This window comes from Polistes canadensis, unplaced genomic scaffold (assembly GCF_001313835.1).
Source record: "Polistes canadensis isolate GaletaPanama2010 unplaced genomic scaffold, ASM131383v1 scaffold_84, whole genome shotgun sequence".
Taxonomy (NCBI): domain Eukaryota; kingdom Metazoa; phylum Arthropoda; class Insecta; order Hymenoptera; family Vespidae; genus Polistes; species Polistes canadensis.
Window position 1 is genome coordinate 383,926 of NW_014569631.1, and position 26,734 is coordinate 410,659.

The 26,734-nt window shown below is 31.0% G+C and overlaps 3 protein-coding genes across 3 annotated transcripts in view; all 3 read left to right on the forward strand.

The window, feature by feature from the left end:
• The first annotated feature begins 70 nt into the window (after nt 1-70).
• Nucleotides 71-5,396, forward strand: LOC106786834 (transcription elongation factor SPT5). The gene is made up of 11 exons (XM_014748657.1): nt 71-438; nt 532-620; nt 942-1,194; nt 1,473-1,705; nt 1,792-2,290; nt 2,433-2,784; nt 2,957-3,543; nt 3,700-4,058; nt 4,165-4,566; nt 4,864-5,039; nt 5,122-5,396. The coding sequence occupies exons 1-11, from the start codon at nt 269-271 to the stop codon at nt 5,356-5,358; spliced, it is 3,357 nt and encodes a 1,118-aa protein (XP_014604143.1). The 5' UTR covers nt 71-268; the 3' UTR covers nt 5,359-5,396.
• Nucleotides 5,397-7,133: 1,737 nt separating this feature from the next.
• LOC106786821 lies at nt 7,134-10,450 on the forward strand. Its single transcript, XM_014748618.1, has 9 exons — nt 7,134-7,247; nt 7,452-7,932; nt 8,254-8,332; nt 8,425-8,596; nt 8,702-8,783; nt 9,164-9,320; nt 9,394-9,612; nt 10,186-10,255; nt 10,382-10,450. The coding sequence occupies exons 1-9, from the start codon at nt 7,173-7,175 to the stop codon at nt 10,448-10,450; spliced, it is 1,404 nt and encodes a 467-aa protein (XP_014604104.1). The 5' UTR covers nt 7,134-7,172.
• A 664-nt stretch (nt 10,451-11,114) lies between these two features.
• Nucleotides 11,115-26,734, forward strand: part of LOC106786823 (tyrosine-protein kinase transmembrane receptor Ror) — a 208,999-nt gene continuing 193,379 nt past the window's right edge. Inside the window, exon 1 of the mRNA XM_014748620.1 lies at nt 11,115-12,226. Within this exon, the coding sequence (XP_014604106.1) occupies nt 12,154-12,226 (73 nt within the window). The 5' untranslated portion in view covers nt 11,115-12,153. The remainder of the gene's footprint in view (nt 12,227-26,734) is intronic.

Genomic DNA, 26,734 nt, shown 5'->3' on the forward strand with positions numbered 1-26,734 from the left:
TGGCGCCACATTAGAATTGTTGAGCGATTTTTCTCGATAATGCTGTTGGTACTCCTGGCAATTCAAACACTTCGTTAAGTTAATAGTACTGTTAGGAAATGTTATAAAAGTAACGTTTATAAAATCAACGTGGACGTAACCTCAAGAGTATTTGTTTTATTTTGAATTCCATTAATATAATTTTGAGCAAATATATTCGTGGCATTAACGTTTATATTTCTTATGATAATAGTTTAAACAAGTTGATTATTTAAATAAAAAAAGAAAAATGTCTGAATCAGAGGGAAGTAATTTTTCCGATAATGAAAGTGATCATGGTGGTAGAGGTAGTGAAAGCGAACAGGAAGAAAATCGTAGCGTTTCTCGTAGCAGAAGTCCTTCCAGATCACCTTCTAGGAGTCCTTCAAGGTCTCGATCACGTTCTAGATCAGGATCCGGGTACGTAGTGAATTTGTTTATTTTCTTGATAAATTGTAATTCATACAATGCTCAGTTTTTATTTCTTTGTATCTACCATATTTGCACATTTAGGTCAGAAGATGGAGACGATAAAGCTGACGAAGCTGAAGAAGTTAGATCCGACGAAGAAGAGGTTGTGGAACCAGAAGATGAACCAGAAGGTAAGCTAATTTGAATACATTCAATATTAATTGATTCACAAAATTGAAATGGTTTCAATTATCATCAATTTATTGTTAACCCTTATCGATACAAAATTTTTAAAATCTATCTTCAGCTTTTTAATATAGTAAGAAAATTGAATTAAAAAAGAATTAACGAAAAAATTTCATAATTATCTTTATTGAGCCATGTTAAACTATATAAAATAATTTTTCATTGATCTATTAACAACAGAATAATCTGAACTGATCATCAATTTAATGGTTCACACTGTATATCATCTAGTGAATGAAATCTATAGAAGTTTTCTATGATTATAGGTGAAGATCTGGATGGCAGTAGCGAATACGATGAAGAAGAAGAAGAAGATGATGATAGGCCTAGAAAGAAAAAGAAAAAAGATAGATTTGGTGGATTTATCATTGATGAAGCTGAAGTAGATGATGAAGTTGAAGATGACGAAGAATGGGAGGAAGGAGCTCAAGAAATTGGTATCGTAGGGAATGAAGTGGATGAATTAGGACCTACTGCGAGAGAAATTGAAGGAAGACGTAGAGGCACTAATCTTTGGGAGTAAGTTTTAATATTTAACATATTAGAAATTATAACATCTTGTTGCTAGCTGGCCTGAGTTTTTCTGGGAAAAAAAGGTAAGAAGGCCATTCCCAGGCGACCTGATTGTTTTTGGGTGAAGCTACAGAGAGATCTGGACTTTACACTTTTTAGAGGCTCGTCTGGGGGGGGGGGGGTAACAGAACCATATGTTTTATAATTGTCACTTCCGGATCCCGGGACAACACTATATGTCTTATAATTAACACTCATTTTTCATTTAAAATAATTTTTATCAGCTCTCAGAAAGAAGATGAAATAGAAGAATATTTGAGGAAAAAGTACGCAGATGAATCTGCAGCTGCTCGTCACTTCGGTGATGGTGGTGAAGAAATGAGCGATGAAATAACTCAACAAACTTTACTTCCTGGAGTTAAAGATCCTAATCTTTGGATGGTCAAATGTCGTATTGGAGAAGAAAAAGCAACAGCGCTTTTATTGATGCGAAAGTTTATTACATATCAATTTTCTGGTATTACATGTTTTCCATTTCATTTTAATTTGAATTAATAAAATAAATATTCGAATTAATTATTTGATTGACATTTTTTCTTGTAGGGGAACCGCTTCAAATTAAATCAGTTGTTGTACCGGAAGGCGTAAAAGGTTATATTTATATAGAAGCATATAAACAACCTCACATAAAAGCTGCCATAGAAAATGTAGGTAATTTAAGAATGGGAATATGGAAACAACAGATGGTGCCGATTAAAGAAATGACTGATGTATTAAGAGTCGTTAAAGAACAGACAGGATTAAAGGCTAAACAGTGGGTCCGATTAAAAAGAGGCATTTATAAGGATGACATAGCACAAGTAGATTACGTTGATTTGGCGCAAAATCAAGTGCACTTAAAATTATTACCAAGAATAGATTATACTCGGCCTCGTGGTGCATTGAGAACAGCTCAAAGTGAATCAGAAGCTTTGAAAAGAAAGAAAAAGAGAAGACCACCTGCGAAACCATTTAATCCTGAAGCAATTCGAGCTATTGGAGGTGAAGTTACTAGCGATGGAGATTTCTTAATTTTTGAAGGGAACAGATATAGTCGAAAAGGGTAAATATATTTAATATAATGCATATGCATTTGTGCGTATTTCTAGTGTGTTATATGCGTTATATATTGTGCATTGTTTAATTATTCTATTAATTTCTAATATTATATTTTCTTATATCCAAAATTTTGATTATGTTTTCAGATTTTTGTATAAAAATTTCACGACAAGTGCTATTGTAGCAGAAGGAGTTAAACCGTCTCTTTCAGAATTAGAGAGATTTGAAGAAGCACCAGAAGGTGTTGAAATAGATTTAAGTGGAGCTCCAGCAACAGGAACACCTGCTGGAAAAGAAGATCAAGCGGTAACACATTCCTTCAGCAATGGTGATAACGTAGAAGTATGTGAGGGTGAATTGATAAATTTGCAAGGCAAAATAGTCTCAATAGATGGAAATCTAATAATGGTTATGCCAAAACATGAAGAACTGAAAGATGCTTTAGAATTCCGATCATGCGAGTTAAGGAAATATTTTGTTATGGGTGATCATGTTAAAGTAAGTATAAGTTTTAGTTTTTATATAGTACAAAATATAATTTATAATAATTAATATTATAAGGATGGCAGTTATAAGTATTAACAGTAACAATAATAATTATAGTAGTTGTATTTGTTTAAAGTTTGTTTTTTTTATAAGATCAATTCGAACAAATGTTTGATTTTACCAGGTAGTTGCTGGAAGATACGAAGGAGACACTGGTTTGATTGTTAGAGTAGAACCAAACAGAATTGTTTTGTTCTCTGATTTATCAATGCACGAATTGGAAGTGCTTCCCAGAGATTTACAATTATGCTCGGATATGGCAACTGGTGTTGATAGTTTAGGCCAGTTTCAGTGGGGTGATTTAGTTCAACTTGATGCTCAAACAGTTGGCGTTATAGTTCGTCTTGAACGTGAGAATTTCCATGTTCTTTCCATGCACGGTAAAGTAATCGAAGCAAGACCACAAGGATTAACGAAACGTCGAGAGAATAGAAACGCAGTTGCGTTAGATTCACAACAAAATCCAATACAAAAAAAAGACATTGTTAAAGTAGTCGATGGACCACACGCAGGAAGAGGTGGAGAAATAAAACATCTTTATAGAAGTTTTGCATTTTTACATTCAAGAATGTTCGTTGATAATGGAGGCATATTCGTATGTAAAACAAGACATTTACAACTTTCTGGTGGAAATAAATCAGGTGTTACATCTATGTCACCAATCTCAGGCTTTATGTCACCAAGAATTGCATCTCCGATGCATCCCAGTGGGTTGGTATCAAATCTTTTATTTGTTACATTTTTAAATAATTTCAATTTTAAGTTTTATAATAAAAATGAAAAGATTTTTTTCGATACTTTTAATTTCATTTGATATTTATAATGTATAATATAATATAATAAATATGTAAATAATTTTTATAATAGGGGTGGAATGGGCCGAGGTGGTGGTGGTGGTGGTAGAGGTAGAGGTCGCGGTGGAGGTACAAGAAGAGACAGGGAGTTAATAGGAACTACAATAAAAATAACTGGTGGGCCTTATAAAGGAAACGTAGGCATAGTTAAAGATGCTACAGAAAATACTGCACGCGTAGAACTACATTCTACGTGTCAAACAATATCTGTGGATAGATCTCACATAGCAAACGTTGGAGTACCAACAAAAGATGGTGGTTTCAGCAGTTACAGTCGTACACCAGCATATACGGCTGGTGGACAAACACCAATGTATGCGAGAGATGGCTCGAAAACTCCTATGCATGGATCTCAAACACCTATGTACGAAAGTAAGTGTCATTTACAATTATATATCATCGATATTACTATTTTATTATAAAATACTAACCAATAAATATCAACCATTAAAAATAATCGATTACATTTCTATTACAGATGGTTCACGTACACCTCATTATGGCTCTATGACTCCATCCCATGATGGTTCACGGACACCTGGTCAGTCAGGTGCTTGGGATCCTACAATCACCAATACACCTGCGAGAACAAACGACTTCGATGGTTATGGCATGGAAGAAGCTGGTTCGCCAGGATACGTATCTGGTTATCCTTCTACTGGTGGCCCGTTCACTCCTCAAACACCAGGTACTATGTATGGATCTGAGCAAAGTTTTAGTACATACCAACCCAGTCCTAGTCCTGCTGGTAGTGCGACTGCAAGTCCAAGTCCTGCAGGTTACGTTGCTACACCATCACCAAGTGGAACTGGATATACTACAAGTCCTCATGGAGCATTCGCTACTCCCTCACCAATGGGTTACAGTCCTATGACACCAGGTAAGACAATACATATTTTACTCAATATTAGGAATCCAGCATGTCATTTTATTTTCTATTTAAGTATTTCGCTTTAACGGAAAGCCACTGAAAATCAACCTAACACAGAACGTGTTAAAATATTTATTTCGCATTTAAATATAAATATTTTAAAAATGAATTCTTTTTTATGTCAAAACTTACTAAAAATAATAATATTGTTTTGAAGAAGAATAATAAACATTGTGTTTGATTTGGTCAAATATTTCATAAAAGAAAATATCCTGTTTTATTAAATGATATTAATTTGTATTACAGGAGTAGCAGGAAGTCCTTATAATCCACAAACACCAGGATCAGGTTTAGATGCTGGATCTGGTTCTGGAATGATTAATAATACTGAATGGCACACAACAGATATAGAAGTACGAATCCGAGATTCTCATCCGGATCCTGCATTAGTAGGACAGCAGGGTATAATAAGAGGAATTTCTGTGAGTATTACAAATAATTTTATCCCATTCATAAAATTTATTATCGCCAATTAATTTATTAAAATAATTTCTAATCAATTAGGCCGGTATGTGCGCTGTGTTTCTACCCGTGGAAGACAGAGTCGTAAATTTGGTTTGCGATCAATTGGAACCTGTAGTACCTTCAAGAGGAGACCGAGTAAAAGTAATTGTTGGAGAAGAACGAGAAGCTGTAGGAACTTTACTTTCAATAGACAATCAGGAAGGTGTTGTTAAGTTGAACACCGACGAAGTCAAAATGTTACATTTACGATTTTTATGTAAAATGAAGTCGTCCTAATCTTTCCATTTTTACTTTTACAAAATTTGAAAGTAATATACGCATTTTGAAATTATAATATTACTATTATAAACGATTAGGCTTAAGTTATTTATTAGAAAAATCATGATTAAGCCATCAGAAGTATATTCTTTTTTTTATGGATATTTACAGTGACTCACAAAAGTATTTGAACACTTACCATGAAATATTTTATTTATTATAAGTACATTATACAACATTTCCGATATGAGTGTCTTATAAAATACTTATAATTAATACAATATTTTTTGCTAAGTGTTCAAATGCTTCCGTGAATTACTGTATATTCGTTTCATTTTTATGTTGTATTTGTTTTATTATTGATATGTACTGTGATTTGAAATAACTAACAAATTTGCAATATAGGTATAATATCTATATAGATCACAATATTATATTTTTTTTTTTTATAAAATGTTTATTCGATTTTAATCTCAAATGTGAAGTTTGCCGTGTTAGAAATGGACGACAAAATCGTGACGGAAGGGGATAAAGAAATTGATTGAAATAAAGTTATAAAACGATTTTTGAGGAAAGCATTTGTTTGAAAAGCTAGACAAAAAAATACAAAGAAAAAATTGTACGGATAGATAATCGAGATTTGTTCGTACGGAGCATGAAACCACATTTTCTATGGTTTCTTTTAATACTTGTAATAAGTATAACTTCTGACAAACAAAGGTATCTAATTCGTATATGTGTTTAAATTATATTTCAGAACGTATCACCTAATGTCTTCAACAACAAAAAATTAATTACAAAAGATAGGAAACGTGAGATTAACCAATTAGTTGTGGTAATCTCTTTATAAAGTGTGTACTTTAATTGTGTCGTCAAAATAAAACGATGACGAATATACTCGTCCAATACAGAGTATGTGTAGTTAGTTATTATAATATTGATTTAAGTTGTAATAAAAAATCCTAATTTTATTTTTTTCTTTTTAAATAAATAATTTTACAATTAACATTTATTGTAAGAAATCAATCACTTAGAAAAATGATTAATTGAAAATTGAATCTGCTGTTGTTGAATGATATTGAGTAAAGAAAGGTACAAAACACGGTGGCACTTCGCAAGTTGAACACTAATATCTTTATTTTTTCATTTTTGCAGGATTATTTCTTAAAGATGTGCTTGGTATATAATCTTTCCCATTAGATGTGTAGCGTTAGGTTTAGTTGACTAAATTTGTTCTACTTTGTTAGATTATATATATATATAGTATTTTTATAATAATTATTAATTGTTTTTGTTTTGTTTTTTGTCTGGGTCTCCAAATATTCCTAACATTTTGAAATTTACGAATATCTTTTAGTTTGTACTAAAATTGCAATTTAACAGTAGGTTTACGGGTAAAGGAAGAAATAACTAGGAAATTGATGAATAAAAAAAAATACGTATTTTGTAGTATACATTATACAACATTTAAAAATTAGAATGCTGAGGGGGAAATAGTTTCAAATATATATTCGTATCATTCAATCAATAAAATTTCCGTAAATCTAGTATTAAATAGCAAATAGTAATTACTTTTTCTGTATGACGAGTATATTCGTCAATCATGGTTAACTTGTTAACGAATATTATCATACTTGCATTATTATTAAGTATATGTAAAAAATATTATGTAAAACAATAATGTTCGAATTAAAATCGAAAAATATAATAATGCTGCTTTATTATACTCCTGTTTATTATAGTACCTGTATTATTAATGTAGAACAACAGGTAACAAAGTTTTGAGAAATAACGAGAACATTGGTACCGTATTGTTTGAGAGAGGTGATTGCATGAAACGTTGTTGGACAAACGAAGAATTTACTATTTTGAATAGTCGACGTATGTTTCAAGATATTTTACCTAAGGTATAAATTATATGTGATGATGATAATGAGATAACAAGAGAATTTGAGTTGTTATGCAGTTTTGATTAATTATCAGCAATTATTGAATTCGAGAGAATACATGAAATACAGTTGTTTTTTGATCCATTAAACATTGCATAACAACTCTTAACGCGATGTTATTTAAGATGATTATTACGTATCAAATTTATTGTGACATTATAGGTGAATATCATTGATTATCAGAACGATCAGTACATAGCTTTGTTAATGGATTATTTTCATATTTGTTTCGAGTCCGTACGTAAGCTTTCAATAGGAAAATCGAAACACTTGATGTTGAAAGCTCTGGCCGATGTAATGGGTGGTTATTTGCGAGCTTATATATTACCACTTACCAAACAATCGTATTATGCAGGAAATATCAAGTACCATAACGCAAGAAAACTTTTTGAGCTTTACGACGAATTAAAAGATTTTCTTCATACGAATGGTTTTGGTTGGTCAAAACCTCGTCCTGAAATTAAACCTACGAAAATGTCGCTAATTATAACGACACCATCGGAATCTTCCGTAGCTTGTAATGGATTAATTACTTTTCCTATTCGTGGCGTTAACAATAATCGTCATTTACAAAAAAGACACGCTCGTAGAAAGATAAAACGATTTGTTTCTCGAATTAGATTGAGAAGATTTTTACATGCAGGTATTTTTATATTATAATGATTAGTTTTACTTTTTTTAATTGTTAAAATAAAACTTTAAAAATACAAATATATATATATACAGGGTGTCTTGTAACTGCTGGTACAAGCGAGCAGGGGATGTTTGTACATGAAAAACTAAATAAAAAATATAGAATAAAATTTGTATACGTAAGGCTTTGTTTTCGAGAAAAATAAGTTTTATAATTTATTGTATTCTATTTGTGTATTTGTATATCAGTTACAAAACATTTTGTATATTTATTAAACATTTCATAATATTAAGGATAATTAATAATAATTTTTGAAATCTTCAATTGAAGGATACAACGATGTTTCCAATATCGATGAATCAGCGATCGTTCCAATTCCTTTTTTGGATGACGAAACTGAACCGAACAGGTTTATCTATAAATTTCAATCCTCAAATGTATTCTTAATGTTTTATTTATATTTTTCGTCTCGTATTAATATAATTGAATAATATTTAACAGTATCGCAGTACCATTCAAATCGAACAGTCTTCAGTCTTTATATTCTGCGCGATCGGCATTCGTTCTCGTCAAATATTACATGGCTAGCGTGAAGTGTATTGTATCGAGGTCAAAAACAAAAGCTGCGTTGGATCATTTTAATAGTAACTTCTTCTCTTGGCTGCAGCAATCAGTACGTTGTGAGTTTTATTATTTTTTTTTTTTTTTATTATTTATTTTTTTTTATTTCGTTTCAATCGAGAAAATTAAGAGAATTAAATATTATGTTACGTTATAGGTAAAAGAACGTTTGAACGATGAAAAATGGTATCCAGCATTTGGCGGAGTTTCTAGAATCATATTCACTCTGGAAAAAACAGGTATATGTGTACACTAAAATGAAGTCCTGAAAAAAAAACAAAGAAACAAAATTCCATTCGGTTTTATGAATATATCAGATAAACAAGAAAGTTCGTGCAGTTTTAATCAATAAAAATAAACGATATACAAGCTTAGAAACGGCACGAACTTACTTGGTTACCTGTTATATCGTAAAAGAACAGATTTGTGGGTTTTTTTTTCTTGAGGTAATGAAAGAAATAAGAAAATGAAAAGTAGTTTTAATGGAGTATTGCCAAGAATGGAGGTCGAACTTAATAGCGTGCCAATCGATGATGTATCACCCCTTTATAAAGGTAAAGATTAGTAATTAAATCAAATTGTTGATATACAGTATCTAATCATTTATTTTCATGTTTAGATAGTGAAGCTATAATGTTTGGAACTACCGAATTGATTATAATCGCAGTAGTGAGCGCGTTATTGGTTTGGTTGTTGGTTGGTTTGAGTTTAGTTTGCTACAGATATCTCAGTAGACACTCGGAGGAATGTTCGCCGTGTGAATCACCGAACACACCGTAAATTTATTTCTTACATTAATATTGTAAACTAAGCGCAAGAATAATCCTTTTAATACGATTATTTTTCTAGTGTCGCAGTGTTATACAAAAATACAGATTATTCTAAGGGTGAAAGGCGCACCTCGAAAACGATCGTCCCGAAGGGACCGATAGAAAAGCTAAAGGAATGGTACAAAAACAAGTTCGGACGATGTCCTGGAGGCTGTCAGGATCGATACGACGAGGAACGTTGTTTAGCTGCTATTAGTTACAGCAGTAAAGACACAATACCTGGAAGCAGAGTTTGCCAGTAAGATGAATAATAAAAACAAACAAACAAACAAAGTTATACAAACATTTCCTATTGGGTTGGTGCAAACATAATTATGCTTTTTTAATAGCGAGTTTCAAAAAGTATTATACTTTAAATGTCGAGTTATATTGTTGAATGATCAATAATATGTTATACTGTAATTTCTTCAGTTGTGAATTTGGTTAAGTAATGAATCTTTAATTATTGCCAATAAATCAAGGCTTTTTTCATTTCTATCGCGCAATTTTTTTACTTGTCAGCTGTTTGTTTAAAATCAAGATTTATATTTTCAACAGTTTATTCTTTCTTAACTCTTAATTTAAACTTATACAATAAAATTGTATAAAATTGTGTGTGTTTTTTTTAAGGATTAATTTAAGAATTAAAATCCTACAATACTAGATAATAGAAACTTAGTATTGTCAAATGCACCCTTTGCAATGGTTTATTACATGATAGTAATTAGATAAAATTAATGCCAAATTAAAAATAATAAAAATCGTAATTATTTATGCATCAATTCAATATTTTTCAAAATTCTATTTAGAGATACGTTTTTATTTGTTAAAGGAGGAAAAAGTACGTGAAATCAACTTCAGCATCCCCTTCGAGTTCTCCGGTAGAACGAACAATATTCAGGGTAAGCATCGTAAATATTTTTTAATATAAACGTAAGATGTACGTGTGTATGAGTGTGCGAGTGAAGAGGAGATTTGAAAAATAGTTATTGCATTTTATTTTTTATCTTTTCGTTTATTATTTTTAGCAAAGTGTTTGCTACAGTTCCGATGCTTCGAGCACAGTATCCGAGGATCCAGGAAAACGAAGAAGATAATTAATAACATGTCGTCTTTTTAGCAGTATAATTTTGATCTATATAGATGTACTCACATATAAATGAAGATAAACTTAGATCTTTTGATAGAGAAAAAAAAAGATTACGGTATCATTGAAAATAATTGTTGATATATGTGATATTAATCATGACAGTAACAATAAGTCAAAAAATGAAAAAAAATGTTTATATTTAATAATATTACTATTTCTTTAATACTAAATAACGCGCATGGCATGACTGAGATTTCCTTAAGAATTCGCGTGACGTTCAACGTGTTAAATAATAAACCATAAGATTCATTTTTTGATTTATTGTTAGTTATAAACTGTCATATTAATCGGCATATAGTATTTTAAATATTTAAACATACTCTATATCGCATTAAAAGAAAAAAGAAATGTAAATAAAAACAAAGTAGGAAGAACTAGAACAATACATGAAAGATCAACGTGTGCATTACACGATTCAACTGCAACTTGTTGCGAAGCATTAAAGAAGAGAGGAAGGGATCGAAAGTAACGAACAGAGGCATTTCTATTGGTTGAGATGGAGAAGATAGAAGATAGAGAGGGATATAATACGCGTGAGAGAGAGGGTGAGAAGCTGCGCGAACTGGATGCGCCATCTTGAATCCATCGAGCAGTACCACAACGGAGGGGATGCCAGTCTCGTGCAGCACATCGTTGCAAGTGGATCGGATGGTTTTCTTTCATTTTTTACGAAGATAAAAAAGGTCGCACGCGTTATACTGATATTTAGTGATAACAACATTCGAATCTTTATTAACAAAAAAAATCGAACAATTGAATAATAGTTGTAACATTTGTGTGATGATCTGTTTAACGTAGAAAATGAATTTTATGAATTAATTGAAAACGCGAACAAATCATTTCGATCGTCTTTAAAACCGAAACGTAATTTTCGAAAATTCTTTCGTATTTAATTCAACTTTGTGTACGTCGAGTGAATTAAACAGTAATACGTTTTAATTTTTTAATCTTTTACGACAATCGTCAATCGTGATTGGAAACGTTTTCAGAGATATATTTTCTTCTCAAATGATTCGAATCTCGGCGCGTAATTGAACAAATTTGAATATTGATAAAACAAGATGGACGATAATTTTGTCAACGTTTGCAGAAAATTCTCTATTCTTATGAGACACGAATAATGGACAAGTCTGGACATAATAGTATTGAAATAAGTAAGTTTTAAAAAAGAATAGGTAACGTGGTCTCGATAGAACGTTTTTTTTTTTTTTTTGAATATAAGCGCGAAGCCCGCGCGAAATATTTGAAAGCGTGCTTTATCGCGCGTTTTCAAAGGTGGAAGCACAAAGCGTTTGACTGCTGATAAATCTTTTTCAAATAACGAAAAATAACGCGGAATTATTTGAAACAGATTGGATAATCGTTAAAACAGCCAGATAAAAATCATTAATTTAATTATAAAATTGTCGTTGTTCTAATTAATTTTTTTCTTCGAGTCTTTGACTTTTTTGTGTTTATTATTTATTATTTTTTTTTCTCGTGTGTGTATATCTCTGTGTGTTATAAAGTGTTAATCAAATCGGGCTTTTGTGTGTGTACGGTCGGATAAGAAAAAGAAACTAAAGTTTTGTCATAATATATAAAGAAAGAGACACGTATATATATAGATAGAAATAAATACGAAAGAAGACGGCAACAGTAACGTGCAACATGGAAGCTGGGGATTCCAGGAAACTGTCTCTCCTGCTATGCCTCCTCCTTATTTTCGCGGACATCTTACAAGGTAAGTACTTAAGTACTTCTTTTCTTTTTCTTCTTTTATCTTTACCCCTCTTTGGATATAAGTTGTTTTTTTTTTTTTTTTGCGAGACCATAAGTATATATTTGTATCGTATGTGGGCTCGTATATTGGGTACAGGATAAAAAAAAAAAGTTATTGGTACAAATTACATTTTTCTTTAATAACTGTTATTTGGTCAAATTGAGATTCTTTATTTTATTTTATTTCAGTTCATTTTCAGCTAAAAACTATTTTTAATTATTAAAAACTTCTTTTTTCTTTTTTTTTTTTTTTAATTGTACACTAATTTCTACTTCATATATTGCAATATATCTATTTAAATTTTACATTTAAATGATATATTAATAAATAAAAATAAATTGAATAATCGTATACACATTTTCTCTCTGCACAGAAACATATATAGAGAATATTATAGGAAAATTTACTCTGTTCAAATAATTTCATTCGGTATTTTATGTACACGCATATAAATGCATATATACGTTTTGTATGTATTGAAGAGATTTAGTTTGAACTGTTTGACATTCACATTTCGTATGAACTTTCTCTACATTCATATGCACATTGAAATAATAATTTAGATAATTCGACTAAATGTTAATTCGTCTCTATATAGATATCTCTCTTTCTCTCTCTCTCTTTAGATTAACTCATCGCAAAATCATTTCTATAAATGATCTATTATTTTCATTAGGTCTCTAAACAGATTTAATTGTAATTTCTCGTTTCGATCGAAGAGATATTATCATTTAATGAACGAATGAACGAAACTAAACTAAACGAAACGAAACGAAACGAAAACGGAACGCAACGTAACGTAACGATTTATTATCAAATATATCGTGTATCCTCTTTAGCTGGCGTGTAGTAACGAGTTAAAATGTTCTCGCTAATGGCCATAGGATAATTAAGTGAAAATATACAGGGCTCTCGATTAAAAGTAATTTCATTCGAGAGCATTAACAAATAATTGAGCTTTAAGCGTGCCGTTTGAAAATGGAACGCTACTGTTCGATATATATATATATATATATATATATGTATATACGCACCTACATACAGACATAAAAAAAATATCTTCAGATACGTAAAATAACACACATATACACATATTATAAACGAGTACGCTCGAATAACCATCCAATACCGATATAGAAACGTAACTCTTTGTTAAATCCGTTTGAATAGCCCGCGGTTACTCGGTCTCGTAGACACTTTTTCGATATCGACAGCAGCTGTCGTTGATTCAATTAAAATTGAGAGAATATCACAGATGTTACGTAAGAAAAGTATATTTGCAATATAATAATCAATCCCCTTATACCTTAATGTTCGCGACGATTAATATTCTCTCGGGGAAAAAGTTTCTTCGTATTTTAATGCAAAATTTATACAAATTTTTAAAATCTTTTGAAAATCGTTTTCTGTGCCCGATGTTTAATTTATTTTTCCAATAATTATCCCTTTAATTAACTATAGTAAAAAAAATATAAGTATGAAAATATTTTTACAAATATTTTATAATCTACGCAATATATTCATAAATTGTTCAAATATCGAACAAAGGAAATTATTTTATCGAATTATAAGAATAGTTTATTAAACATTTAGGTATTGCATTGGAGAATGTTCGAGGAACATTTCGAGTTCCATCGCGATTATATTCGTCTATTTAAACGTCCAGCTTTTATGGAAGAGAAGCTTCCCCAGAGCTTGTCCTAGTTTCATAAAGTTTGTGGTCAAAAGTTTGTTATCGTAGGTAAACGTTTAAATTAAAGCTCTAAACGGAACGAGACCATCAATCTGTTCTTACATTCACGTGATCTATTATAATAAAATATAAGGCTGGTTTCACATAGAAATACAAATATCAGATACATGTAACATAGTATACAATGACAACATTAATGATATAAAAAGAAATTAATTAATAATATTAAATGTGTGTGTGTGTGTGTGTGTGATTCATCTAAAAATGTATTAATAAATTTATTTAATGACAAATATTTTAATAAATTTAAAAAAATACATTGAGAATGCATACAATTTGATTTTTTATTTCATATTTATATCTTATTGAGAATTATTTCAAATTTATTATATTATATGTTATTGAATTTTTTTATCCATCAGCATGAACGTGTTATTAAAAAATAGGTGGTATTCTAAATAATATTTCTTATTGATTTACTCTCTGTATTGTTATATGGATACGTATATGATATGTACATCCAAGTTTGAAATTTTGGAGTCTTCATTTGTTCTTTACTTAACCATCTATAAAAAAAAAAATTAATAACTTTACTTTCTCTGTGTGTAAGATTTTGTATATTCTAAACTCGAAAAATTGGATTATTGGTGAACTCTGAGTTCCCATGTAAATTAGATTCAACGTTTTGATTGAAGAAAAAATATCGCAAACAGCCAAGGTTACTTGGATTCACGAGATCAGTATCATCACATTTAACAGTATCTCAAGAGAATTGTCGTGTGAACGTTTCCATTGGGTGTACATGCAAATTCAGTATCATACTCCTATCTCGTACGTATATACTCGTGTGAAAGAAGTTTTAAAAGTACGTAGGTGTAATAAAAGCGTGCTTTAATTCAACATTCTTTTCAATCCTTCAAACGTTTTGACTGTACGTTAACCCTCGTAAGGAAGAAAAATAAAGAGGATAGTAGTAAAGGGAGGAGTATAAACGAAAAGAGTTGAGAAGAAAAAGAAAATAATAAAAGAAAAGAAAAGATATATTTTTCGAAGAGTGAGTATGTAAATTCAGAGTGGGGTGGTTGCTTGGTTAACAGGAATTCAAATAAGTGATTCTTAACAATCTTGAATAAACTTTAGGTTATTACTTCTGTTCATAAATTTTCTGGAATCTCGAAGAGAGAAAGAGGGAAGAGATAGGAAGTGATAGAGATATAGAAAATTTACTTAATATTCTGCACCGTGTGTTTCTCTTTCTCTCTTGATACACAATAGAAGGAAATCGTACAAAACAGGGTGGGTGGTCCGCCATAGTTCTGTGGTAGTTCGAAGAGCGAAATAAATTCGAAGTATCACCGGTAAAATATTGTCGTTGGTGCAGTTTATCACGTAACTCGAAGAAAACTGTTATAGTGGTGGTCCTGATAGTGGTGGTGGTGGTGGTGACATGCGTTTCTACCGTCGACTGAATTATAGTTGCCAGCTTAATACCGGAGAAAATACACGGGATTTTGATGAGCAGAGATATTGACCTTGCGTTCGATATAACTAAAGGGGGTGTCCCTTCAAAACTTTCGCTTTTATACATACACACACATATATATATAGTATAGTATAATACAATATACTAGAAATATACAGAATATATAGAATGTCTGAATAAACAAACTGAATAAAACAAGTTTGAATAAACAAATGAAATTGAAATAAATAACAGCAAATTTGACTAGAAAAACAATACTAATCATATATCTTTCTATATTTATTAATATCAATTTTGAATTATACAATTTGGTTTCATTTCGATCTAGAAGTGAACATCGTGATGTCCGTTCACTTGTAGAATATGTTTCTACAATTTAGCCGGTAAAATCTGGAATACCTTAGTAATCAAAATTAGTTATCCAGTAAATAATCCATTATACCGTTATCAGAGTTCATATAATTTTACAATTCATTAAAAGATCAAGGGTTTTTTTGGTATCACAATAATAAATAAAATACAGAATGACTGATAATAAAAAATGAATAAACTAGTGGTCCATATTATAATAACTATAGTGAATATATTACATAGTATGCATATACATTTCATATATAATACATATGGGAGAGAAGGGATTAGGGTGATTAGCGTATATCGTTAAGTTATATTGAGGTATGAATGAGGTACATTTGAATAAAGATAGTTCTCACAGCACATAATACAACCCTTGTTAATTAAACTGCACTACGATTCTCCTACACTACTAATTACTCTAATTATTCTGGCAATTCTAGTTACACTAACTATTAAAAAACAAAGAGGACATAACTAACAACGAGCACGTGGTTGGCATAACGTTGCAATACAATGTTCCACCGCTTTCACACACATTAGTTCTGAAGTTGGTAACTTCTTTGATAATAAGAGTCATATATAATACCTTTTATACGATTTTTTAATAATCAGAAGTTTAATTACACTTTGGATATATTTTTATACCAACTGTTTCTATATAAACAGTTCTAATATTGATATATTAACATAAAAGTTTAGGATAAATGACAATAAAACCTAATATTGTCTCGGAAACCGCGCAAAGTAGCTTCAGGGGCCACAGTTTGCCCACTGTTGGCATGGAATAATGTTTACGTACTATAATTACGGACTAATTAGCGTGGACTACTACAAAATTAACTTAATAAAGTATGGGTCGGGAAGTTGAAAGATATTGTTATGTGGTATATTGCATGAATGCATATCAGGTACCTAAATTGGTGAATAACTCATCCACGTATAAAATATTCTAATATTGTTACTTATTATACTACACACAATAGATTATTAGTATAAGAGTTAAGAAAAAGTAACAGTAAAATCTAATATTGTTTTAGAGTCAAAACAAAACGTGTCCATAGTTACACTAATTTCTTTTGATTATATGAATTTTTTTTACCGCTTGCATGAATTCTCCTGGCAACTTATAAATATATTTCGGATTTATTTTGATTTATAATAAAATTAACATATACGTTTATTTAATTATTTGACTTTTCGTTTTCGAACGATGAATACGATTGATATGTTTTCTGTTTATTTTTTATTTCTCATATTTTTGTCAAAGCAATTTTCTTGCATCGCAATCGAAGGGTGTGGGCAGGGGGTGGAGGGTTCGTATATCGCAAATAACGTAAAACGCATCCGTTAGTCGTTCAAATTCGAAAGGGGAAAGTATCAACGGAACTTCCGCGATGGGAAAGTGTTTCTATCGGGGGTTGGACAACGATCGATTTGGAAGCGCGTTGGACGATGATAAAGTTTGACGTGAATCTGAATAATAAATCCTCTTTGACGTACGATTTCACTTTCTAACGATAAACCCAACCAAGCAACCAAGCAAGCATCCATGCACGAAAGCTCGCTGAGCTCGATTGAATTAGTTGGAGGCTTACATCTATTTAAAATATTATTTTAGTCAATAAATAATATTGGAATTTTTTAATTTCAGGTAAATCGAAAATTTTTCTACCAATTGTTTCAATGTTATTATAAAAAATTTAATACATTATTGTTTAACTTTTTATATATGTTAATTTTTCTCTTGAAAGATTTACAAATATAAGCGTAGGAATTAAAATTTTTCCTTGGTCAGTAAATAATGTAAAAATTTTTAATACCGTATAGATAAACATTGTTAGGTTATGTTAAAAATCGATAAATTTATTTCGAAACTTTTTATGTTTATTTTTTTTTTTAATAAAATATACAAGGTACGAGATTGGGAATTGAAATATTGACTTGGCTAATAAATAATATCAGAAATTTTTAATATAGGCTGAACCAAAAGTTTCAACGATATTCCAAATATCAATAATTCTTCTTCGAAACTTTTGAATGTTACGTTATTTCTTCAAGACGTAAAAGTATCAACTTAGGAATACTTTTTCTAATATGAAAAGAAACAGACGTATTTTCAAAAGAAATCATATAATAGAATTTATTAAAACATCATCCAACAACATTTGATTATTTTAATAAAACTCTAATTTCAATTAATTAAAAATTTCACCATCGCTTATCGACCAATATACTAAATATTTGTTAACAATAATAGACTATTTCTCATGTAATTTATATTTAGAAATTTCGAATCTTCTTTTTTTTTTATTTAAAAATTTTTGTCTTAGTACTGAAAGTGCATCAAGTGTTTGGTAAAGGAATATCTGAAAGAAGAAAAAGAAGAAGTGGATAAGGATGGGAAATCAGGAAAGAGAAAAAATAAAACTCACGAACCGCAGAGACACGACATACACATATACACATAAATATACATATACATATGCATATATACTATATGCGAACAGCAGGCAAAAGGGAGGAGAGAAAGTTGAGTTCGCGTAAAGTCAATGGCCGGCTAGCGAGGGCGTTAGAAATCCCTGACTTAAATTTAGATCCGTTACTTTTTTTATTTCTAAAACTAAGGCTTTTCCTCCCCCTTTTTTCCTATACACTTATTTTATTTAACGTTCAATTGAAAGCGAATATGTATTATCGTCATCGTTTTATTGTATCGTAAGATTTCAATTTATTTTTATATTTATTTATTTATTATATATATATCGTGTGTGTAGAAAATGCAAAAATTCATAAAGAAGACAAAAATAATACTTCTGATCCTTGGTAAGCAATCGGCATTTGAAAACACGACTTTACTTCAAAAGTAGCATCTATCATATAAGGAACATATTTGTATATTTCATAGTTGCGCTACATTATAGTCGATCTTATAAATTTTCATGTAAATATTCACGTTTACATATAAGTAATGCAATAAGCGCATTATTGGGCGTTATACTAAGTGGCTATGTTTATCCTGTGTACAATTTTTTCAAAATTGACATCTTTATAAAACATGACATCTGGACCCATCAATATTTCACAGATTTTCTTATCACTTAATCATATTGAGGCTCCCAATTACTCTTTTTTTTTGTACAAAACTCTTCATTAATTCATTGCATTCTGTTTTCCATATATAAAAATTAAGAGATCCTTAAGGATTATTTAATTTCGCGGTGTATGGCTCCCACGTCATAAAATATGTCCCTGTACTGTAAAATTGTATAGCACTAATTTTGGGCTTCTTAATTTCTTTGATGTTACAAAGAACGATTTTAACACAGGTTTCATTGGTCCATGCGAAGTAACGTTCATCTGAATTAAATAACATAACTCTGCGTAATTTACTATCATCTTTAGGAAATGTCGTCACCGGTTCGTAAGAAGATGGCCCTTGTCCTAAACTGATACATGTTGAACTTTATACAGCAACACAGAGGATAGTTAACGCCATTTTACAAATAGCATCACACGGTGCTGCCATCGGAGGGACGATGACTGTATCACAAAAGCCGCTTTTCTTGATTATTAACTTATTTATTTACTTACTATTTATTTATTACTTTTTATTTCTTATTTATTAAAAAAGAAATTCTTTTATCTTTTTCAACCCTTTTCTACCTTTCATAAATGCATTTATTTTGTTGTTCTTATTAAAACGATATAAATATGTACTTCGAAATTAAAATAGAACCTTTGTGCGCGTAACGAACTGAAATTGACTTTAAAAAATGAAATTTAATTATACAACTTGTTTCTTTTTAGCCAATTCCCTGATTTCTTTCTACCCTTTATAAATTCATTTTTTCTTTCATATTTAAATGATACAGACACATAGAAATTAAAGTCTAATTTGTGTGTGTGCATAAAAAAAAAAAAAAATAACGTAGACCAGTGGTTCTCAATCTTTTTCGATTTTTTTATGGGGCATCCTATAGGTATCCATATTGGAATTATTGCGATTTTTTGTAATAGTATTTTGTTTCGTAAAGATAGTAGGGATCTGCATTCCAGTGTATCCAGTATAATTTTGTTATTTCTATCAGCTTAAATAAATTTTTCGTTTTTCTTTATTGGATGTATAATATATAAATATTTAAACATTTGAAAGTTTGAAGTGTTGAATCTCTATTTGCATAACGAATCGTTTACTTTTGTTCTCACATCAATACACATTCTAGTTCACAAATATTATATATACATACAACCGAGAAAGTTTTAGTTTGTCCCGAGTCCAGCAGGGAATATGTAGGAATCGATTTTCGATCCTAGCGAGGATCGGTGCAAGACGTTAATCAGAAGGAACGACGAATTGCGTTTATTTTCCGGCATTCCAGAGTCACGTATCCTGTTTGCGTTTGATGTCAGGGAGGTACAAGGTAGAATAGGGCTGAACAGGGCAGGGAGGGGTAGGGCAGGGCAGAGCATCGATACGATCGAATTACATACACGTGCACGCACACGTGCATAACTTTTGTTGCGTTCGGCGCCATTGCCGGAGGCTGTTACTCGATCGTGTATGTTCCATCCTGCTATCTTTTTCTCTCTTTCTTCCTCATTGTCCGTAGTTTTGAGTTCGTTTAACCTTTCGCTATGTGCAGCTGAAAAAAAATTTCTATACTTCGTCCCATCCACCATTTTCCATTCCACTCCAATCCACGTTACTGTATATATATGTATATATGTGTGTGTATACTACGTCATGCTTTTGATATCACGTGGAACAGCCTTCGTTACTTTACGAACGGAGGATGGATGAATCTCGACAATTATTTTATACGCTTTTGTCAGATATGTATATATATATATATATGTACAGATATTCTCTGGACCAGAATAATTGTGTTCTTTGAAGTGTACCAGCTTGCTCGATAGATTCTTCTCTTTTTTCTAGTATTCTTTTTCCTCATTCTCTTTTATGTTTTTAATTGTTATTATAATTATTGTTATTATATATTTTTTATAAATAAATTAGAGTTTTATTTAGTTATCATTCCTCATATTATGAATTAATCCAAAGAAAATGGAATAATATTGCATTTGTGTTAGTGAATTTAAACATTTTCTAATCAAATTACATGTATGTATGTATGCATTATTATTATTATATTTCTTTTATAAGTATATGAAAGTTCTATCTGGTTATAATCCCTATATATGTTTTAGCCTAGTAGTTTCCAAATTTTTTCGATTCTTGGAGTCCTTGCTTACTCCAGATTTTCCTAAGACGTCCTATGTCCAATTTCAACAAGTGCACACTTCGTGGAATAACCAATAATAATTAAATAAATTCAAGTAATTATAATAATTTATGGGGTGGATGAGCCTGCCGATTGTTGCTAATTTTCTCAAGTTATGAAATCAAACTGGATATAACTATTATTTATTATTATTTCCAAATAAGAACTCGCAAATGTAATTAAAATAATGAAATTTCATAAGAAAATCATTTCCACAGGGTGCCGCAGTGGTGTATATTTTGGGAACCACTGGGTTAACTTAATATATTCAAAAATATTCATCTACATAAACATTCTACGGTCAATTTAATATTATTTTTAAATTTTCTTACTTTTCTTTTAATTTTTGATTGCTTGATTTTCTATGAATATTAAGCAAGCCATTATTATTATTATTATTTAATAAATATTTTCTATTAGAAACGAGCAACATTAAACGATTCTGTTTTATTAAATGAACTCTATATTATATAATACATATATTGTATTTATGCATTAATTTATATGATACTAGGAACGCATAAATCTCGACTCGTAGACTCGTTATCGGTTTAAATTACCAAACCAAAACAGCTCCGAGCATTGGAGGAAATCTTTTCAGGAAGTATTTATTTCGATAAACTGTAAGCATTCATCTCGATATTATATTATACATTTTTCGTTCGTAATAGAGATTAAATAGAACGTAACGATCGTCGTTGTCGATGGTATTGATTAGGTTAGAAATCAATTGATTAAATTGTTGTGATAAGAATTTTTCTTTCTATTAATTTTTAGTTATTGAAATTAAATAGAAAATAATGATCATTTTTATTGATACTCCAGTTTGGTATTGATTAAATTATTTCAAGATAATTTGTTTTTTAAATTGAATAATTCCTAAAAGTGTGTGTCCATTTATTACATGCGTATATTCGTATTCTATGACAGATGAGTAGAGTAAAAGGTCTCAACAGTTTTATATTTCATGCTGAAATTTGATTCACAATTAAAATTACTTGAAAATTTGGATGAGAAAATGTAGGATAGCAAATAAGATTTTCTTTAATAAAAGATGAAAGTTTCTATACAACGATACAACACTTATCTTTTCAAACAAAACCATATTACTGACATGAGCATACACAACGAATGAATATTCAACTTAATAAATGAATCCTACTGCTGTATCATCTTCTTTACTTTTCATATTCTCTTTTAAGGAATTCTAGGTAGTAAATTTGAGAATGGATGTGAAGGGATTGTGAGGATTGGTTGTTAGAGATATAGAAAGATAAATAAATAGAATAGGAGTTTGTTGGATGAAATACTCAGTGATTTGCAGAAACGTTGGGAAGCAGCTTTACATGATTATTATCTGCGCTTCTAAGGTTTCCAAGTTGCTACCTTATTATGCGTACACTAGCCCCATGTGTATAGATCCTCATTCTAGTTACTCATCCCCTTTGCATATTTCATAGAACCGATTCGCAATTCGTGAGTTTCAACCATTGATTCTCTCTCTGTACATATCTCTATCTCTGTCTCTGTCTCTCTCTTTCTCACGTAGCACAGACTAACTGGCACATTCCTTGATTTAATTAATTAACAGGAATTAATCCCAATTAGCGGACTTTGTCTGATAGCTACGAGGCGAGTTGTACATATGATACGTTGCTGTTTCTGATTTCTCTTCGTAAATATCAATGTGTGTAGATGTTACACAAATACACAAGCATATACATATATCACTTACAGAATCATTCGTATTCTCTGTCTCACTCTTGACAAGAGAATAGAATCCCTTTCAAAAGCTGCTTTGCATATAATAGCATCGTTCGATCAAACGCGAATTTAATCCTTCTTATCGCGTGAAAACGTAAACGCTTGGGATAACGATTATAATTCGCGTTGAATGGATAATAGCCCGTAGCTTAGTTAGCCTATCGTTTGATATAGAAGAAGCCATGGATTACATTAATGTTTACTTCATTTAACATTTTTCATTCAAAAAGAAAAAAAAATTAATAGAACGATGATACCAACCATAGACGATGTGATATTGATTATAACGATGGCGATAACGATTATGATAGTTGAAGGATTGTTATCAATGAATTGTATCAAAATAAAATGACCTATCGTTAGAGGGCCTTTCCTTTTTATTTTTATTCACAAAACAGAAATTAATTCGAATATTCACGTTGGAAAAGCAAACGTACTTCTATATATCCTTGTGCGAGTTATGTGTGCGTGTGTCCATAGAGAACGAGAAAGAAAGAGAGAGAGAGAGAGAGAGAGAGAGAGAGAGAGAGAGAGAAATTCTCTCTCATGCGCTGATAATTAATATTGAACTGCTCGATTCATGTGCACACATATTCACATAATCATATATGTGTATATGTATGCACGGAATCGTTTTATGTACCCTTGGGTAAAACGTTTCCGAAGCATCGTAGAATTCGGTGCTATTGTCGTAACGTTAATTAATATTTCATTTAGTCCAATTAAAATTAACTAAAGTGGCTTCGAATATTTTTTTCGATACACTTTGTATAATAGGTGGATAGAAAGAGGAATAGAAAAAAAGTGCTCTATTTGTGTAACTTAAATCAATTACCCACGTTTTGTATAATTTGTATTGGATCGTTTGAAATATTTTTGTCGTATTTTATAAATGTATATATAAATATATTTGCGATTAATATAAAGATATTTTCGGTTTCTACATTTTCGTTTAAAATTGGCAATTGGTATTTTTCCGGGAAACCGAAAAATACTTGCTGATTTTGAAGTAAAATTAAAAAAAAAAAACAAAAGAAACAAATATATATTTAAGAATATATATATTAATTAAGTAAATGTATAAATATATAAATCGGTACAAAACATAGAGATCACTCAAATGATCTGATATATGTATTCTTATGTAATAATAGGTAACGGTAGCAGTGTATCATCACGTAATAGAATAGTCGCAAAATGCAAACGATCTCTCGCTCTCGCGAGCACACTTTTTTTTTTTTTTGTTACCTTCTATCTTTTTCGCAAATTACCAACGATTTTAATTAATCCTCAAGCAGGGAGGAATGAACGCAACGTTGAAATCCCTCGTTTCTACTACCTCAAAAGCGACATTTCTCGTTTCGCGATCGTTGTCCTCTTTCTCTCATTTTCATTCTCATTTTCACTTTCTCTCTCTCTCTCTCTCTCTCTCTCTCTCATTCCTTTTCTTTCTTTCTGTTTCTGTGTTCCTCTTTCACAGAAATTAATTAAAACCTGGCAAAACACGCTCGCGAAAAGTAACCGTAGGAAACTACGATCGATTCACCTGCCTTTTTCTATCTCTAACCTCCCCCTTCCCCCTCCTCACCCTCCCTTTATCTCTTATCTTCTTTATATATACCTAACGTTGAATCTAAAAGAAAAATCGGAAAGTAAACGAGTCCTTTCCGAACGATTATTTTCCCTTTTATATTTTCAATTATTTTCTTCTTGTTTTTGCTTTTTTTTTTATTCTTTTCTAACGAATAAAATAAATATGCGACGTTGATTGAACCAATTAATAGGCTCGGTTTAGTCAAAATTTGATAGGAATTTATTTCACCTGTTAACTTGTACATTACTTTATTCGATAATAATGGTATCGTTTATAATTGTCTTTGATATTAGATTATCGATCAATCTATTCTATATTCAACTTTTGTTTATAATATTCTTTATTTGATTTCTTGTGTGATTTATACCTTTTGTATTATATTGTATTGTATAGATTTCATTGCGTTTATTATATCCTTATTATTATTACTAATTGTATCTATTTCAACTTACCATTCTCTATTATATCCGCTTGTGTTTGTCTCATTCTCCTTCTGTTAGTCGAGACTGCATAGATTGGGTAATTTGATTAATATATTTGTTAGGGAAAACCTAACTGGCACTAAACATTTATTGTCTTTTAATTAATAAATATTATATTGTCTAAACTCAAACACAAACACACACAGAGTCACTTGACTAAGGCCTCGCCAGGTGAAGGATTAACATTTTTAGTCTTGAAAAGAAATAAGTCCTGTCTCAGCATTAAATCATCATCAATCGATTCACTCAACATCACGAAAAACGACTATTCGAAATTGCATCAGTAGTTCCTGATGACGCAGCAGAACCACAAGAAAGAAAAACGCAAGCATCGTAGCAGAAAATCACGTATCTACAAGGAACGAATTCATCAAGCGGGTGCATCGTCTGAGCCTCGGTTCAACAATTCACAGCGCAACAACAATCGATATCACATCTACAGCGGCATTTTTAGCGATAAATAAAAATAACGTAGTACCGAGCAAAGGAACCGGTCCTTTAACACACACGTTGAAGCTCTTTTGAAAATTCTTGATAAAAATATTACCGATAATTACCAACTGTTAATAACAGAATAATTTCTATTGATCAAGATTCTTCAAAGAATTTTATCCTGTATAAATTTATTTATAATAATTGAAATATATTATAACCAATTCAATATATTTTTATAATAATTCTATGAATTCGTTTGCTATATATCGAATGTCAAGGATTCGTCGTGTAGGTTCATAGTAACATAGATCATTGATTAACTCTTGATCGTGGTTTGTGGTGCATTGGAAGGAATAGCTAGCTGGTAGGAATAGTCTAGGGACCCTAGAGACTCTATAGAGGTGTCCCGTTGCTACGTGCCTTTGCTAATATGCGAGCTGCGAATGCCGTTACCGTCGACAAAGCTAATCCGATAGAACGCGTCCTACTCTATACTCAATGCACTTCTGCTGACCTGTGTTACCACATTGGATCTTCTATATATGTGAGAGTATCCTTCTGTCTTGTTGTGTATTAGAAAGAGAGAAAGAGATTGTTTCTAACTTGGTGATCTCTAAGCATTACGCATCAGCCACCTTTCGGAAATTCCGTTTATTCTCTGCATACCAAACAGAATTCCTGACTACGAACAATCTTTTCCTCAACATTTACTTTAGTTTCTTTCTTTTTTATTTTTTAAGTAAACGTTAACGATTGGTAAATAAGGAAGTAATGAGAAGGAATAGTCGACTTGTAATAGCGCTGACGTTTAATCAAAAAACCCGCACATAGACTTGTCCAACTTCATATTTTTCATTTTATTTCCTATTCTCATTGTTAACGTAACTAAACATTCCTGCCTTTCAGCAATCTTTTTCTCAACATTTCTTCTAATTGTTTTTTTCTTTTAAATAAATATTGAGGTTAGGTAGGTAAAGAAGGGTTGACATTTAATCCAAGCGATTAATGCATGTGATTAAAAAAAAAAAAACAGAGAGAGAGAGAGAGAGAGAGAGAGAAATATATTTAAGATTTTAATTATGCGAAAATTCGGGCGCTTTCTTTAACGATCATCACAACCACGGAAGGTTTGTTTTATTTTTCTCTGTGATGTTTTTCTAAAGGAAGAAAAAAGGGGTTTAAGCAAAAGAGGAAGGTCATGCGAAAGAGAGAAAGGGACAGAGAGAGAGAGAAAGAGCAAAGGGTTCGAATCCTCCACCCTAGTAATAAAGCGTTCGTGCGCGCTAAATTTACGTGTAATCCTTCTGTCTCTCTCTCTCTCTCTCTTCCTATTTATTTGCTTACTCCTCTTGGCGTATAGAAGAGAGCGAGATGGATGG